This window comes from Pantherophis guttatus, chromosome 13, assembly GCF_059756535.1.
Source record: "Pantherophis guttatus breed Tessera chromosome 13, ASM5975653v1, whole genome shotgun sequence".
Lineage (NCBI taxonomy): Eukaryota > Metazoa > Chordata > Lepidosauria > Squamata > Colubridae > Pantherophis > Pantherophis guttatus.
The window spans coordinates 17537601-17556903 of NC_142075.1; the positions used below are offsets into that span (position 1 = coordinate 17537601).

A 19303-nucleotide genomic window follows, 5' to 3' on the forward strand; every position below is an offset into this window, starting at 1 on the left:
AAACAGGGGAAAAAAAAAAACCCAATTCATCATCATTCTCTCCCACCCCCACCCTATCCTATCAACTAATGCCTTTTCTTTATGCTAAGCTCCGGCTGGTGCATTGCAGAAATCAGGAGCTCTCTACCTTTTCTTCTCATCGAGAAAATATATGAATTGCATCTCGTGCCAAGGATGCCTCCTCCCACCCCCAATCACTGGCTACCTCCGGTACAGTGAAAGCTGCCCCCTTTGCCAAAAGTCACATTTTTGGATGGCTACTAGTTTCGTGTATTTATGGTGCGTGAGTCATCAGGCTCCTTTCCGATTGGCTGCAGACTTAAAACACCCCTGGGATTGCCAGTCAGTTACAGCCATTCTCAGCTTCATTCACAGGTTTATTTAGCTTGCACACAGTGAGATCCATTCAGAAAACTTCATTCATAAAAAAAAAAAAGGAGAAGAAGAAGGAGAAGGAGACGAAGACGATGAGAAAAGGCAACATTCTTTCTGTCAAATTTCAAAGGAATCGGTCATCCTAATCTGGAGATTAGGAAAAAGAGCGAAGGGATGGCTCCAGAGAACGATGGAGAGACTTTTTGGTAATGTTTCCATTGACTGATGGTTTTTCTGCTGTGCCAGAATATCAATCTCTGCGGAGTATTTGAGGCTCATTATGCTACTGTGGGGTCTTTAAGGACGAGCAAGGTGTTTTTTTGTGTGTGTTTTTTTTGCAGGCAGAAACTGAGTTTTGTTCATAGAACACGTTAACCTGGACTTTTTTCCTGCCAGCTGCCTTGGTCGGGATTTCATTTTAATTTCAGAGAAGTACTTTTTCCCACCTCAACTGATCAAGTCATTGATAATCAATTCGGAACAAGGCTACTTTCTTTTTAAAAATATATATCTTGCTGTTGTTTTTCAAGAAAGAGATTTCTTGTGTCTTCGTCTTTTAATACTTAATTTTTTTTTTTTAAGGTAGCTGGGTCTTTAACATTAATCCTATGCAGAATCGTGGCATTGAGTGCTGAGAAACTAAGAAGAATTTGGCGTTTGCTTGCTTGAAATTATTCTACCTGTTCAGATGAAACAGACGTAGCTTTGGGATCTGGGCTTCTTCGTATGGGTTTCACTTTGATTTAATTTCAAACAATTAAATGACCGGGCAAACTGAAACAGGGTTGATGAAGAGGAAGAAACATTCCGGAGATGTTTTAAGAGCACCCACAGTGACCAGAAACCCTGTTTTCTTATTTTTTCTATTCAAAATTATTTTGATCTGTCTGGTTCCGTATTTTTTTTGGTCACTCATAAGAAGGCAGCTGAGTTAAGGGTGGGGGAACCAGGAGATTGAGTTACAAAACTTTGCAGGCTATGAGAGAACCCATTCTCTGTTGCTCGAGTGCACAACTACTGGATGTAGGATTCTTAAGAGAACCAGGAATGCTCCACAGGACTAAATATAGTCGTTTCAGAAATGAATCCCTCACCTCACTGGAGGAAGACACGTCGAGAGATCTTCTTCGCCTGAAGGCCTCTTCAGCTTCTCCTTCCATTACATCTAACACACTCACTGAAGATGTCCCAGTTGGTACCTCGGACAGCTCCATTTCTTTGTGCACCTTGGTACCTCGCATGGCGAACGTTAAGCTGGCCAATCCTTCCACCTTGCCAACCCTGAAGAATTTCTGCTTACGGACGAAAGAGGTGCCAAGGTTTAAACTCACGGAATGCGTCACTGTCCAGACCAACCCCACCGTTCCAGAAATCGGCTTAAGCAGCTCCTTGTCTTCTGCTTATTCCCTGGGAGACCCAGACAAGGCGTTCAGGTCCAAGCCAAACATCCAAGAGAACTGTGTTTTGTTAGCTGTGGGAGACTCTGCTTTCCTTTCTAAACCAAGCAAAGATCTTGGACAAAAGGGTGAATCCAGCTTGGAGACTGGGATATCCTACTTTGCCCGGGTAAGTAGCCTTCCTTGGATCTTTTTTCTCATTCAGATGAGCGAATACATTTAACAAGATGTCTATAATAAGCCTCCTTGGAATTAATGCAATGTATTAGGATGCAGTCCTCTCTTAATCTTAACAGGTTTATCAACTATGCAATACGTGCCTATTCCTCGTCAACGGGAGAAGCTGGTTCTGGTTAACAGCTGTGGCGATTTGGCTTAAACGGGTCATAAAAGTGGGTGCAGCTCACTTAGCAACTGCATCACTTAGTGAGCAAAGTTCCAGTCTCCGCTGCGGTCGTAAGTCGAGGACCAGCTGTATTACACTTCAGCTGCTAGCCTTCTAAGTAAGCAAATATTTAGCCCACCTCGTTTTATATGCTGAAGTCTGATTCCAAAATGAGAATTGGGGTGGTGGTGGGAGAAACCCTCAAATGACTCTAGTTTTGTTATTTCCCCCACATTTGGCTAAAAATGCCTTCAAATCCTCCCCTCCTTTAGGCTCTGTCAATAAATAAATAAATAAAATAAACAATAAATTCCCATTGTATCGGGCAAAAATGTGACTACTCTTACAGAGTAATTACAGATGTAATTAAGATGCTGTCTTATTTGGTGTGATACCCTAGCTGAACTACCTTGTAAGAAATTTGGAAACAAGCATGAAAAAAATTACAGTATCTAGCTAAGTCTCTAACATGTTGAGGAAACGATTCTTTAAAAAAAAAAAAACACCCAAAGACACAGGGAGACTTGTGCAGCACAACTAAATGCAAACTAGTGAATGTTTAGGTTAGCCTAACTATGATTCGAACGCAGCCCACGTGCTTTCAGGTCATTGGGCAGTGCATAATGCAAACCCGTTAAATTGGGTCAATGAGGAAAAACAATGCTTCGGTTAATCATGGGTAGTAAGCATTTCAATAAAATGTACAGCGCTACCACTGGTCTAAGCAAATTCTGCCACTCACAGGTTAATAAAAACAACCCAAGGAGATTCATTTCCAGGATTCAAAAGGCAACCCGGATGACTAGGATAATCTAGAAAACAAAGCAAAAATTTGTATAAACGAGGACAGAGTAGCTTTCTTTGTTACCAAAGGGACTCTACATTTCATTTTATTAAAATTTATCTTCAGAACGAGAGCCATAGGGTAGGTAGGGGAAAAGAGAGTCATCCAGACAGTGATGTCACCGGACTGAATGAAACGGAATTTTTGGGCCTTTTCTTTATGTTTGGAAGTCTATGGAGAAGTTGTAGAAAATAGGTGTATGAAAGAAGCTTAACGTGCTATTGTGTTGCTTCTATTGAAAAAAAGAAAGAAAGAAAGAAAAGAAAGAGAGAGAGAAAGAAAGAAAGAAGAAAGAAAGAAAAAGGAAAGAAAGAGAAAGAAAGGAAGAAAGAAAAAGAAAGAAAGAAAGAAAGAGAGAAAGAAAGAAAGAAAGAAAGAAAGAAAGAAAGAAAAAGAATCCCTCAAGATGTTATCCTTAAACGTCAACATTCTCCTTGAGGTTCAGTGCCGAAGCATCAAAATGGGGCTGGAGGTTACACCGAAGCTAAATTGGTGGTTGCAGAGAGGCTGTTAAAAATGCATGTAAAAAGAATGGGCTTTGACAGATATACAGAGAGCAAACCCCCACTCCCTTCCGGCACTGATGATATTACCTAGTTGGGTAATGAAAGGTCTGCAAGAAAACAACCCAGCTCAGAGAGCACCAAGGACCCCACAGTCCTCTTCTTCCTCCACTCCACAAAAAAACCCACTCCCTTCTGCACTGATGATATTGCCTAGTTGGGTAACGAAAGGTCTGCAAGAAAGTAACCCAGCTCAGAGAGCACCGAGGACCCTACAGTCTTCTTCCTGCTCCTTGCAAACCCATCCCCTTCTAGCATTGATGATGTTACCTAGTTGGGTAATGAAAGGTCTGCAAGAAAGCAGCCAAGCTTAGAGAGCACCAAGGACCTCACAGTTCAACCCTGAGCTGCAAATATTCTCTGCTACTGGGACTTTGATTGCATAGTTGTGGCTGCTTATCTTGCTATTTTTTTTAGTCCCCTGTCAGCAGGATAAAATTGGCTTAGCTGGCATATGACCTTTCCTTGAGAGAAGAAGACGTGGGGTAATATGAGTTTATCACTGTACCTTGAACAGTTAAAAGCCTCATGGAAAAAGCTGACAGTTATCCCAGAAACCTTGCAAAAGAAAAAGAGCACCAAGGACTTCTTGTATGGAGGAATACCACAGTTACGCAGATAAATAATGGCTTTGTGTTAAAGATGAGGGTTATTCAGCCACGTTCAAGAGGAGAAAGGGAGCAAGTTGGTCCCATAGAAACCTCTGCCCCCTATGTTATATAGCCTAACAGCAGGAACATAAACGATCACATCATAATGCTTCCTTGATGGCACAGTGGTTAGAATGCAGTATTGCAAGCTAACTCTGCCCACTGCCAGCGGTTCGATCCTGACCGTCTTAAGGTTGACTCAGCCTTCCATCCTTCCCGAGGTCGGTAAAATGAGGACCCAGATCGTTGGGGGCAAGAGGCTGACTCTGTAAACCGCTTAGAGAGGGCTGTAAAGCACTATGAAGTGGTATATAAGTCTAAGTGCTATTGCTAAGTGGGAAGGGAGGGAGGGAGGGAGGAAGGAAGGAAGGAAGGAAGGAAGGAAGGAAGGAAGGAAGGACGGACGGACCGTGGGGGTGCCGTGGTTAGAATGCAGTATTGCAGGCTAATTCTGCCCACTGCCAGTGGTTCGATCCTGACCGGCTTAAGGTTGACTCAGCTTTCCATCCTTCCGAGGTCGGTCAAATGAGGAGCCAGATTGTTGGGGGACAATATGCTGACTCTGTAAACCGCTTAGGAAGGGCTGTAAAAAGCATTGTGTGAAGCAGTACACGAGTCTTAAGTGCGATTGCTATTCCTGCTGCAGGGAGATGGTTTGTGATTCCGTTACCTATTTTTTGCACAAATTGGTGTTTGCAATTCCTCCTGAGTTCCTGCCCTTGTCTGTCCTCTTTCCCCCACCCCCTGGGAGAAACGTATCTACCATTTTGGCACTCTACCAGCGGCGGTCTTATTTTGCTCATATCCAAATTAATTGGATTCAAATCATAATAATAATAATAATAAAGGATTGGGCATCTCACGTAGAAGAAGACGATGACTTCATCTTAGATTTATGATGTGTTATTGCCGGTCCAAAATAGCCTGGGTTAGTTAGGAGGTGAGACAGCTTCTTCTAGACTGCATCTGCACAAAACGTAAGCCAAAGGCATTATATTTAATGTGTTGTGAAGTCAACAGCTATTCAGTAAAAGCAGTTTTAACCACATGCAGGTTCTCGCCTGTGCAATGCCGTCTCAATTGTGCATCATACAAGATTCCATCTTATATTCTCATGCGGAGAAGGATGGATTCATGTGGAAATGCAGGAATCCATTATTACGCCCCTCCAGCCTCTGCTTAAACGAGCAATATCCTTTTATTTAATTTTACTTTAGCATAACTTTTTTAAAAAAAGGGTTTTTTTATTTTTTTAAAACAAACAAACACGTTAACAAACAAACAATACATATTTTCTGAATAGAGTATTGACCGAGTCCAATCTTGTACAACTTATAATTATAATATTTTATATTTCCAATCTTTTTTTTTACTTTTTCCCCAAATACAATTTATATATTTCAATTCCTGCCATAATATTCTTTTTCTCTACTTTTTTAATTTTGTTTTCGATCTCTTCTTAACACATAAACGATATTACCATACGCCCTACACCTGCTAATTCCGTAACCTTATTTCTTTTCCTTATTTTATTTCTCCTTTTTGTCACATATATTTCTCAAAATTCCCGTCACATTTTTTAACTTTTGACAATTTATTTTTTCTTATTCCATTTTCATATTGAAACCCTTTAATTTAAACACTATCACCTCCATCCTTAATTTCTAATTTCTTGTTATAACATAATATTTCAGGTTCATCTCTTAATTATTTTCTTAAATGAACCAGTTTGTCATTTCATATTTTCTCTATCATTCATTTTACCCTTTTACCATAATATATATCATATTTATCTTTCACATCACCTTTTTCTGTTATAAACTCTTATCTTAATCTCTTCTTAATAAACAATGAACACTATCCAGTATCTTATTTCATTAGAATATAAAAACTCAATTGTCTTTTTTAATTTTTAATTTGATTTATATGCCACCCTTCTCCAGAGACTCAGGGCGGCTTACAATGCGTTAAGCAATAGCCTTCATACTTTTGTATATTTATACAAAGTCAGTTTATTGCCCCCACAAACTGGGTCCATCTAATTTATCTCTCAATTTCAATTATTTTCATAATTAAATCAATTCATCACTTCATAGTTTATCTACTTTAGTATAACTTGATTGTGGTAGGTCATTCAGGGTTATTGGGAACGCTGGGCAACATATAGGTTTAATACAGGAAACTATTATAGGCTAAAAATTGCAAACCCAATCTGTAATTCAACTGTTACAATAATAATATAACCCACACTGAATTTTTTATGGTTCTGATCTCTAAACATAAAAAAAAAAAAAAAAAAATTAGCTCAGGGGCAGAATGTTAATTAAATGTCATTTCGTTTAATTAAAAGCAAATAGCAAATATGATTTAGCTATGAGCCAGCAGTGTGCTGCAGCTGCCAAAAAAGCCAACACAGTTCTGGGCTGCATAAACAGAGGAACAGAATCAAGATCACGTGAAGTGTTAATACCACTTTATAAGGCCTTGGTAAGGCCACACGTGGAATATTGCATTCAGTTTTGGTCGCCACGATGTAAAAAAAGATGTTGAGACTCTAGAAAGAGTGTAGAGAAGAGCAACCAAGAGGATTAGGGACCTGGAGGCTAAAACATATGAAGAACGGTTGTAGGAACTGGGTATGTCTAGTCTGATGAAGAGAAGGACTAGGGGAGACATGATAGCAGTCTTCCAATATCTCAGGGGCTGCCACAAAGAAGAGGGAGTCAAACTATTCTCCAAAGCACCTGAGGGCAGGAGAAGAAGCAATGGGTGGAAACTAATCAAGGAGAGAAGCAACGTAGAACTAAGGAGAAATTTCCTGACAGTTACAACAATTAACCAGTGGAACAACTTGCCTGCAGAAGTTGTGAAGGCTCCAACACTGGAAATTTTTAAGATGTTGGATAACCATTTGTCTGAAGTGGTGTAGGGTTTCCTTCCTAAGCAGGGGGTTGGACTAGAAGACCTCCAAGGTCCCTTCCAACTCTGTTATTCTATTCTAATCTATGATGGGTTTTTGTTATGGACATTAATACTGTATTCTTTCTATCATATTACAAAAAGAATTGTGATTTTTAAAAACCCCATATACTGTACATAAACAGTGAGAAATTGCTGGTGGAATTCCCCATTTTAAAAAAAACAACCAGTACCAGGTGATCTGGGCAACTTTATTCATATGCAAACACTCACTTTCACTTCCTGCTAAAAGAAAGATCTTTGTTGCATGAGTGATTTTTGTCTCTTTTTCTTGAAAACCACATTTTCCACACACCTTACTGGTGTTATTTTGACACTTCCTGCTTGCTTTGAGCTTTTTCTGTCCTGAACCCCAAACTCATCCTGCAAGGTTTTTAAAATGGTATGGATAAGTGGTTGATGAAAACATTCAATTATGTGCACTGTTTAAAAATAGCAATCCTTTTAGGAATGGAAGAAAAGGGGGACAAGACTAAAATCTAACCAGGAACCAGCTCATAGTGACCGCATTCCCAAATGTTTTTTTTTTTAAACAGCAATAGCACTTATACTTATATACCGCTTCACAGTGCTTTACAGCCCTCTCTAAGCAGTTTACAGAGTCAGCATATTTTCCCCAACAATCTGGATCCTCATTTTACTGACCTCGGAAAGATGGAAGGCTGAGTCAACTTTGAGCCAGTCAGGATCGAACTCCTGACAGTGGGCAGAGTTAGCCGGCAATACTGCATTCTAACCACTGCGCTGCCACAGCTCTTATCGGCTTTATCCACTGAAGTTGGTTGGCTTCATAAACAGGACATTCTAAAACAGCGAGAAAATTCTTAGCATTGTTTGGATTTATTTATTTTATTTATTTATGTATTAAATTTTTATACCGCCCTTCTCCCAAAGGACTCAGGGCGGTATACAGCCATATTAAAACAACATATACCCACAAGATTTAAAAACAGTTTAAAATATATTAAAATTTTGGCCCTTATATTAAAAACAACAAAGATTCATCCAAAAAGTGTTCATCCAATCATTTTACAGATTAAGTGACAGATTGATTGATTGTGGGCCATACAGTTGTTTTTACCACATAGATGGATTTTGCTCCATGATGGTCTTCGAGTTTTCCAACATTGCCATTGTCAACTAAGTCCATCCTCCTTGCATCATGTGTCTAAAGGACACTAGGATAATTTGGGCTTGGTTATTTTTCCTTCAAAAGGGACGCGGTGGCTCAGTGGCTAAGACGCTGAGCTTGTCGATCGAAAGGTCGGCAGTTCAGCGGTTCGAATCCCTAGTGCTGCGTAATGGAGTGAGCTCCCGTTACTTGTCCCAGCTTCTGCCAACCTAGCAGTTCGAAAGTACGTAAAAAATGTAAGTAGAAAAAATAAGGACCACCTTTGGTGGGAAGGTAACAGCGTTCCGTGCGCCTTTGGTATTTAGTTATGCCGGCCACATGACCACGGAGACGTCTTTGGACAGCGCTGGCTCCTCGGCTTTGAAATGGAGATGAGCACTGCCCCCTAGAGTTGGGAACGACTAGCACATATGTGCGAGGGGAACCTTTACCTTTATCTATCTGTGCTTTAAGTGAGAATTCTGGGTTGATATATTTGATGACTCTGTTTATTTTCTTAGTTGTCCATATTATTCTCAGGATCTTCTCCAACATCAAGGGCCCCAAAGCATCAGTCTTCCTATCCTGCTTTTTCAATCTTTCACTCTCGTAGAGCCTCACAGGGAATATCGTGACTTGCAGGAGCCTTATCTTTGTAAACCTAGGTGTTTCATGGATCATACATCACAGATTTGACTATCTTCTCCGAGGCAGTCATGGCTATTCTTCTACCAAGTGGAACTCTGACTGCCTCTTCTATAAAATCCCAAAGCGTTGCCTTCCTCTGTCTTCATTCTTGCCCACCCAGATACCGACACGCATACAAAATAGGCCCTAATCCAAAGTGTCAAGCTGGGCACAATTGCTCTGAAGAATTGTTCTGCGTTGCAAATGAGTCAATATGCAAAACTTCCTACACCTGTTTTCCACAACCTTCCCACAAACGTCTAAAAATAAAGGTCAGAATGTTTCAGCCTCACAAATTTCTGGTGATATCGTCACCTCAGTGGGTCTCTCTTTCCTCTGGTTCGTGGTTCTCAGACGGAAAATAATGTTCCAAAATGAAAAGTGGGACCCTTGTGAAAAAAATAAAAAAATAAAAAGAGAGGTTATTTTAGCATTCTTCAAAAGTAGCAGCTGGAGACTCCTGGTTTGAGGCATCATGCTTTGTTTTTATTTAAAAATCTCTATTGTTTCATGTAGTTCAATTGGAAAATAGGGTTGGGGAAGGAAAATGAGGATAAGCAAAAGAGTCCATGGACCGCTTGGAATTTTGGGAAAAATCCAGGGGTGGGCTGCTGGAGATTTTGCAGTATCCTTCCCCTGCCACGCCCACCAAGCCACGCCCCACAGAACCGGTAGTAAAAAAAAAATTGGATTTCACCACTGCCTTGTAGAGAAGACCACATAAACACAAAAGCTTTCCCATCCCATGGATGCTGATCTCTCTTGGGCATCCAATGAACTCCTATGACTCAGAGCTTCTTGGACTCATCTATGATGCAGGAAGGAAGAAGATGGCTTTTTAGTTTCTCCCTGTTGTCTTGCTCGCCTGTGCTGGATGCAAACGTTTAATTATAACAGTGGAGCTGGAGAGTTGGGGGAGTCATAGGACCGGACTCTCGTGTTTTCCTCAGAGACCTTGGCAGCTCTGAGTCTTATCGGAGGGGGAAGAAGAGGGGAGGTTAGCGGCTCCTTCCACTTCCTTTGTAATTACTCTCCGTGAGTCATGAGGCTTGACCTCTGTGTAAAAGGACTGGCAGTTGTGTTGAGATCCCAGCTCTCTGACTAAGCAACCAGCTTGCTGAACAGCTGTGAGAACTGCGAATAGCTCCCCCCCCCACCGGAGATATTTTATTGCCCGCCGAAACTCAACATCCTTTCTCACTCGCAGTGAATGCGTTTCCCTTTCTCAAAATCTCGATTTAGGGAGCAGAATAGAAGTCCTGAGGACTCCCCAAAAACTGAGTTTATCCCCTATTGGCCTCTTCCAGTTATGAGTCCCATGAAGTTGTAATGAAAATACAGAATATGGAATAACAGAGTGGGAGGAAGGGACCTTGGAGGTCTTCTAGTCCAACCCCCTGCTTAAGCAGGAAACCCTACACCACTTCAGATAAATGGATAGCCAACATCTTCTTAAAAACTTCCAGTGTTGGAGCATTCACAACTTCTGGAGGCAAGTCGTTCCACTGGTTAATTGTTCTCACTGTCAGGAAATTTCTCCTTAGTTCTAGGCTGCTTCTCTCCTTGATGAGTTTCCATCCATTGCTTCTTGTCCTGCCCTCAGGTGCTTTGGAGAATAGTTTGACTCCCTCTTCTTTGTGGCAACCCCTGAGATATTGGAACACTGCTATCATGTCCCCCCTAGTCCTTCTTTTCATTAAAGTAGACATACCCAGTTCCTGCAACCGTTCTTTATAGGCTTTAGTAGTCCTTGACTTACAACAGTTCATTTAATAACCGTTCAAAGCGGCACTGAAACGAATGACATATGATCATTCATATGTCATGTGACCATACACCCTGTGGTCACATGAGCAAAATTCGGATGCCTGTCAACTGACTCGTATTTATGACAGTCACATGTCCCAGGGTCATGTGATCCCCTTCTGACGAGCAGAGTCGATGGGGGGGGGAGGCCAGATTTGCTTAACAACTGTGCTTACTAACTTAACAAGGGCAGTGATTCACTTAACAACGGTGGCAAGAAAGGTCAGAAAATGGGGCAAAACTCACTCAACCAACGTCTCACTTAGGAACGGAAATGTTGGGTTCAACTGTGGTCGTAAGTCGAGGATTATCTGTATGGTTTCTCCTGTTTCTAAAGTGGAAGTGAAGCCACCTGGAAATGAGCTTTGTCCCTCTGGAACCCACCCCAATTATTTCCTTAGTGCCATTCTGCTCTCAGAGCTGTGTGAAGGAAGCCATCACCCCAGAGTGGCAAAGTTAAACATGGAGAAAGGGAGTAATGAAAGGGTGGAAGGTCAGGGAAGTAATTGTAGACCTCAACTTCCTTTAGTCGCATCTTCCTCCCTCTTTTGGATGTCTTAATTTTGAAAAAGTGTCTATATTGTTGCAGAAAAGACAAAGGTAACCCCTTTTTTGAGGGCAACAAATACCATTTTGCCAGTGATGAAATCCAAATTTTTTTACTACCGGTTCTGTGGGCATGGCTTGGTGGGCGTGGCAGGGGAAGGATACTGCAAAATCCCCATTCCCTCCCCACTCCTAGGGGAAGGATATTGTAAACTCTTCATTCCCACCCCACTCTGGGGCCAGCCAGAGGTGGTATTTGCCGGTTCTCTGAACTAGTCAAAATTTCTGCTACCGGTTCTCCAGAACCTGCTGGATTTCACCCCTGCATTTTGCTATTCTTCAGCCATGAGGCATTTCTTTAAAAAAACAAAAACAAAATGTTGAGATGTGTCCAGATATTTAGCAGTGGGTCTGTTCGCCGTCTCCTTGACATCATCTCATGATGCGATTGGTTGTTTCTCCACCTTGCTCGGGTGTGAAACCTGGTTGACCTCATCCAGCCCTGGTTGTATTTCTGGAGAAGGGAAAAGGATGAGTTCTGGACAAGACACGGATGACAGCTCACCTCCTCAATCGTGGTGGTCAAGCTTTGGAACTTTGCAAGATAAAACATAGAATAATAGACTTGGAAAAGGGGCCTTGGAGGTCTCGTATCCAACTCCTTGCTCAAACAGGAGATCTATATCATTCTGGACAAGTTGTTGTCCAATCTCTTCTTGAAAACTTCCAATGATGGAGCACTCACAACTTCAGGAAGCAAGCTGTTCCATTTATTCTTTTCGCTGTCAAGACATTTCTCCTTACCCCGTTTCCCCGAAAATAAGACCCAACCGGAAAATAAGTCCTAGCATGATTTTTCAGGATGCTCGTAATATAAGCCCTACCCCCAAAATAAGCCCCAGTTAAGATTGTCAGTCAGATGGATGCATTTAGTGCCGTATTTCCCCCAAAATAAGACCTAACCAGAAAATAAGCCCTAATGTGTCTTTTGGAGCAAAAATTAGTATAAGACCCGGTCTTATTTTCGGGGAAACACGATAGGTTGGATCCCTTTTTAATGATCTTCCACACCAGTAGTGAGTTGCCCCCAGTTCGGACCGATTCTATCGAACCGGTAGTAAAACCGGCGGGAGGCTCCGCCCACCGACCCCAACGTCATCAGAACGCTTCTGCACATGCGTGCGGCCCTGTTGTGAACCGGTAGTAAAGGTAAGTAGAACCCACCCCTGTTCCACATGTTACTTCTTGTCCTGCCCAACTCCCATCTTTTCAGTGACAGGCCCTCAACTGCTGGAAAACAGCTGTCATGTCACCCTTACTTCTTCTCTTTGTTAAACTAGATGTTAATTAGTTGGTTAGACTTGAAAGTCCTTAGACCAGATGTTCATTTTTTAGAGGGAAGTGTGATGATTAAAGACACCAAGCTTGTCAGCTGGAGAGCTTGATAGCTCAGGTTCAAGACCCAAGAGCCATACAATGGGGTGAGCTCTTGTCCCTTGCTCCTGCCCACCTAGCAGTTTGAAAGCATGAAACATGAGTAGATAATTCATAGATACCACTTTGGTGGGTATGCGCCTTTGGCATATAGCCATGCTGACCACATAACTACGGAAAACATCTTCTTCATTCAAGAATTCAAGAATCAGTACCAAGCCCTAGAGTTGAGCAGGGGAAATCTTTATTTTACTGTTATCTTTTCATTTCCTAGACAATTAAAGACTTCCCTACACAGCTAGGGAAAACGGGGACACGGTGGCTCAGTTACTAAGATGCTGAGCTTGTCGGTCGAAAGGTCGGCAGTTTTGCGGTTCGAATCCCTAGTGTCACGTAATGGGGTGAGCTCCCATTACTTGTCCCAGCTTCTGCCAACCTAGCACATAAAAAAATGCAAGTAGAAAAAATAGGGACCATCTTTGGTGGGAAGGTAACAGCGTTCCGTGCGGCTTTGGCGTTGAGTCATGCCAGCCACATGACCACGGAGACGTCTTCGGACAGCACTGGCTCTTCGGCTTTGAAACGGAGATGATCACCGCCCCCTAGAGTCGGGAACGACTAGCACATATGTGTGAGGGGAACCTTTTCACAGCTGGGAGTATACAATCCTGAATAATCCAAAATGCTAAAAGTCCCTTGACGATCTCTTTCAAAACACCTTGTTCCTACCTTTTCCTTACTCCAGCTTTTGTGGCCTTTAAGGAGCGTCTGATAAGATGAACTTCCAATCAGGACCATTGATGGCAACCCCTCAATATCGATTTCTCTCCTCTCTCCCCCTACTTTCCCTCCCCTCCCCCCCTCCCACACAAGGCTTTGCTGAATTGAGCCTCCCACGCATATGTTGAGGGGAGCTTACTCACAGTCATATGATCTCAGCCTGTGACTCACCTACTCCTCCGAATCTTTGCCTTCATCAAGGGTGGCAAAACCGCAGCCAGCCGGTTTGCAAGATTGCTGTTCTTAAGGGGAAGGTGGAGTGAGTGGGGGGCAGGTGGGGGGGAAGGCCTGAAAGCCCACAGGCGTTGAAAAAAAATACCGCCGCACAACCTCCCTTTTCAGAGCAGAGACCGTAAATGCTGATTAATGGATATCTAACCTTGAAGGGGATTTTCAAAGACTTGATTTGCAACCTACATAAGCCTTCAGGCCATGATCTTTTCCCCCCTTCTTGTAATTGATTACTAATGGTTGGCCGAGACTTACGGTAACTACAGTGTTGGTCATTAAATAAAATATATTATCATCTTTCATAGCTTCCCCCCCCCTCCTCAAATCATTCCTATGCAATTGTCTGCAAAAAACTAGGCCAGATTAATCTTATCCCCTCACGCTCCCGGAAGTACCAATTACTATTATATTGTAGCTTTTACATTATTAGGAAATAGCTACCGCTATCGTAATTCCTCAGAAGGGTCCTTCATCTGGCAGTCTTGTAGGAGAGATAAAAAGAACTTGAAATGTAATCACACAGGACAGAGGAAAATATATATATTTTTTCAATTTGTGCTTTAGTATGTCATGTGGGTCCAGTTACTGGTCAATTTATGGTTTATGTGTCATTGAACTCTTTTACCCCACAAAAAAGGGCCACTTATCGTTCTCGGTAATTCATTTCAGGGTGTGAGGCAGGGGCGGGATTCAAATTTTTTTACTACCGGTTCTGTGGGTGTGGCTTGGTGGGCGTGGCTTGGTGGGTGTGGCAGAAGAAGGATACTGTAAAATCTCCATTCCCTCTCCACTCCAGGGGAAGGATACTGTAAAATCGCCATTCCCTCCCCACTCCGGGGGAAGGTTACTGCAAAATCCCCATTCCCTCCCGATCAGCTGGGACTCGGGAGGCAGAGAATAGATGGGGGCGGGGCCAGTCAGAGGTGGTATTTACCAGTTCTCGAACTACTCAAAATTTCCGCTACCGGTTCTACAGAACTGGTCAGAGCCTGCTGAATAGTACTTGTGGTGTGAGGACTTTATGGCAGTGTATCTCAACCTTGGAGATTTTAATTTGTGTGGACTTTAACTCCCAGCATTCCCCAGCCAGCAGGCTGGTTGGGGAACGCTGGGAGTTGAAATCCATACATCTTAAAACTCTCAAATTTGACAATTGCTTCTCTGTGGTTTAAATGAGCCCTAGGAGGCAGATTTTTTTTTAGAATCGTTGGACAAGATCTTATGGGCTGGGTCTACCATCTTTAAATGAAGTTTATTCATTTCTATTTTCATTTCGCATTTGTATGACGGAAGTATGTTTTATCTACGTTACTGTAAGTCACATGGAGTCTCAGGAGGTTGGTGGTGCATCAGTTTGAGTAAATAGATTACATCCAAATTAATACAGTTGGGAGATTGTTCCAGTATTCTTTGAAGGGGTTTAGAGTTTGGACATTCCATCTTAAAAGGAAGGGATACAAATCTTCCCAGTTTCACGATGGCATGAAAATATGAACTCCAGTTTTCTCAATCTAGGTTGACTCTTGCCCATCGGTGGGAACAATGGAAACTTCTAAAAATCAGGAAGCGCCAATGAAATCCTTGAAGTATCAACGGTCATTTTAAACAGTGTGGTCTTTCGATTAGGGCATTGTTCTCTTTGTTTTTCTACTTTTTCAACACCTGTGATTCTCTCTCTCTCTCTCTCTTTCAATATTTAGTATATGGGCTGCATTGAAGTCCTGCAATCAATGAGGTCTTTGGATTTTGGTACTCGGACCCAAGTAACCAGGTAAGTTACAGCATCCTATTCAAACTAGGGGTGGGCTTCAAAAATTTTAGCAGGGGGTTCTCTTTCCACTTGCTGGGTGGGCGTGGCCATGGTGGGTGTGGCTTAGTTGGCCTCCTGCACTGGGGGGGGGGCTTTTTGCCCTCCCCGGGCCCCAGAGCCCTTCCTTGAGCCTCTGGGAGGAAGAAAATGGCGTCCCCATGCGGAGGCCCTCTGGAGGCAGGCAATGGGCCCGTTTCCGGCCTTCCTGAACTTCCGTTAGGCCCGTTTTTTGCCCTCCCCGAGTCACTGCATGCGCCCTGCACTTACCTGCATCCAAAACAGGCCATGTGGGGACTCCTGGGAGGGGAGGGGAGGGGTGGGCGGGGCCAGCCAGGAATGGGATTCGGGGTTCTCCAAACTGCACAGAATCTTAGCTAGAGGTTCTCCCGAACCCCTGTGAACCCCCAGCAGCCCCACCCCTGATTCAAACCTTCTATATTTCTACGCAGGCAGAAATATAGTTTATTTTCTTCTTATCCTCCTGATTTAAAACATCAGATCCTTTCGGATTGATTTTCTTGGCTTTGTTCTGCTTGGAGTTGCAGGTCATCAGTCAATCAATGAAGTTTTGCTATTGATCACTTTGAATGGATGTTTTTCCACTGTAGGATTTTTTTACTGGTTGAGGGTTTTTTAAAGCAGCAGATGTGTTTGTGTGTGTGTATTCATTATATATTGCTTTTTAATTGTTATATCCCTGCTTGAGGTTTTTCCAATGTTTTGAATGACAAAAACATTGGAAAAACAGATAAGACTCATTCATAATACTCTGTACAGAAATGCATTACAATACAGTAGTAGATAATCCAGGGAGAAAATCAATAAAATACTCCTTGGCGGAAAGCTGGAGGAAAATTTTATTCCTGTATATAAGTATTTATATTTATTTATCTATCTACATATAACTCCTAACTTTTCATTAACAATTCAATCCTCAAGCAGGGATATAACAATTAAAAATCAATATATAATGAATACACACACAAACACACCTACTGCTTTAAAAAACCCTCAACCAGTAAAAAATCCTACAGAGGAAAAACATCCATTCAATGTTTTCCTTTTTCTTAGGACCTTCACAAATTTAGCCCCAGTCTGGGCCCTGCATTGGACTAACACATTATATTAAAAAAATCCCTGTTAAGAATGTAATCAGTTGCTTTCGTTTTACATAAAACATGTTAGTTTAATTATAACTGCATCTCATGTTTTATTAAGCTGCTTTTGGGCTGAAAAAGCAGCTTTCGGGAACTAATTTTCAATTTATCAGTAGCACGACAGATAATATAAATAAAACACCATCTCTGTCCTTAACTCAGTTCAGGCTAATAAATATCTAATAGTTAGCCACATAAATGATGCATTACCCAGTTTTTCTGAAGCAGGACATATACTGTATATAGAATCACTACCAAAGACAGAAACTCCAATGAACAGCATATTACATGGGGCGGATTTTAACTGCAGATGTATCCACCTGCCCAAAAAAAATACCTGGCTTTAAAGTTGCCCAACAAATTACAAGCAGTTACTGAAACACTACTAACAATAGTATGAGGTGCGGTGGTTCAGTGGCTAAGATGCTGAGCTTGTCGATCGAAAGGTTGGCAGTTCAACGGTTCGAATCCCTAGTGCCGCGTAATGGGGTGAGCTCCTGTGACTTGTCCCAGCTTCTGCCAACTGAGCAGTTCAAAAGCACTGAAAAAATGCAAGTAGAAAAATAGGGACCACCTTTGGTGGGAAGGTAACAGTGTTCCGTGCGCCTTTGGCGTTGAGTCATGCCAGTTACATGACCACGGAGACGTCTTCGGACAGCGCTGGCTCTTTGGCTTTGAAACAGAGATGAGCACCGCCCCCTAGAGTCGGAAACGACTAGCACATATGTGCGAGGGGAACCTTTACCTTTACTAACAATAGTATTCATTCCAGTAGTTGTAAGCCAAGCTCCGCATTCAAGTTCTCATCCATGGGGATGATGCAGAACCAACATCAGTCTCGATGACAGTCGTAAATCGAGGTTCTGTCGCTAGGGGTGGTTCAAAGCTAAAGTTTTGAGGAACAGCAGGTCATCCAGTTGGCTTGGCTTTTAATGCAAAGAATTTCGAAACATTCTTTGCGTGAGAATTTGAAAATCTAGCCTAGCCTGTTTATTTTATCATTCTGGCATGTCCCCTGTTTCATCTCCATACCCAGTGACTGAATTGCTATCAGAGGGAGACTGGGATTTGATAGTTGGCATTAAGTAAATGTCATATTCCGGTGCCCCCCGGTTTCAGACTTCAACTCAGCAGCCAGCAAAGAGCCCGAGGCTGGAAATTATTTCACGAATATACTGGTCATTGTTAATATCGTGTCTGCCACATGAATATTTCAAAACCGCAGCAGGAAGCAGTCAAGACAACTCATAGTCGCCCAAGGGCTCTTTAAGCAAAAACTATATTGTGTTGAGATCTCATCTGGAGAACTTTCTGAATTTCCTTGAATTATGTACTGGCAAAGGGAACATTTGACATTACAGAAAGCTGAGTGACTAAGTTGTTTCCTTATTACACTCAGCATTGCTTGAAGTTGCTGTTGTCTTTCATGGCGTGCCTGCATGATTCAATTGGCTGAGTTGCTTCATCGCTCAACCATAGTGTGTCTTGACCACGATTTGCTGAATAAACCAAGATAGCTCGAACTGTGCAACGTTAAATCAGAAACCGGATGTGCAGAAAGCTTGAGGGAGTAAGAAAGTAAACAAGATAGAAACAAGATAGGATAGAAAAAAAGGGGGAAAAGAATTAAAGGTGGATTGCTTTCATTTGATTCCCTTAGAGTTCAATATGGTTAGCAGAAGTCATTCTTTTTGGTCAAATCTTCATTTTCTCCCCTTTCGTCGAGATAATAACAGCTACAATTTGCTAACAGGGCATTTTTTTTTTGTTATTAAAATTTTTATTTTTATTATAACACAATATGACAAATACAAAACACTACACACACACACACACACACACACACACACACACACACGTGGTGGTCCTCTTCTAATATTTACATTCTCCCCCGTTTCCCTTTATACTATTCCATTTTCTTCTTGTCCCTTTCTCTTTTAATTACATTGTATTTCTTAACAATCATATTGATTTTTTACATTCTATACATTGTCATGTTCATTCTTTCCATTTTCATATTTCACCCCTATTTTTATTATCCATTATTTCTAGTCTCTAACCATTTATACCATTTGTGCCAGATTATATAATATTCCGTATCTTCCTTTTCTTTGAGCTCTTTTGTTAATTTATCCATCTTGGCACATTCTAGAATTTTTTTTATCAATTCTTCTTCTGTTGGTATATTTTCCCTTTTCCAATTTTGTGCGTATGATATACAGGCATTATAATATGTAAATATCCCTAATAAGAATGTCTCTGGTTTTCCCTTCATAGGTTGCTCTATTATTTTCTCTAACCACTTTTTAATCTTAGCCCAGATTTTTTTTGCAGCTGGACATGTCCACCAAAGATGGTAATATGTTCCGTAGCTCTTATACAGGGCGTTTTCTTGAACCCTACCCATCTTATGGCTTTCAACTGATTGTTTGTGTAGTGCTCGTCAAAGGAATATTTTCCACCTGTGCTATATTGCGCCATGTATGCAGAATAAGGCGTTAGAAGCGTTCTAAATTATGGGGAGTTAAGTCTTTAATGCACAGGCAGC

The 19303-nt window shown here is 41.8% G+C and overlaps 1 protein-coding gene across 4 annotated transcripts in view; it reads left to right on the forward strand.

Annotated features, from left to right (window-relative positions):
- Positions 1–330: 330 nt before the first annotated feature.
- Positions 331–19303, forward strand: part of SHC4 (SHC adaptor protein 4) — a 41512-nt gene continuing 22539 nt past the window's right edge. The window contains exons 1-3 of one of the 4 annotated variants that reach the window (XM_087877751.1): positions 331–581; positions 962–1941; positions 15489–15559. In XM_087877751.1, the coding sequence (XP_087733877.1) occupies positions 1354–1941; positions 15489–15559 (659 nt within the window). In that variant the 5' untranslated portion in view covers positions 331–581; positions 962–1353. Of the gene's footprint in view, positions 1942–15488; positions 15560–19303 lie in introns of all 4 variants that reach the window. The other 3 variants (XM_034434696.3, XM_087877752.1, XM_034434697.3) reach the window with 3 other exon arrangements.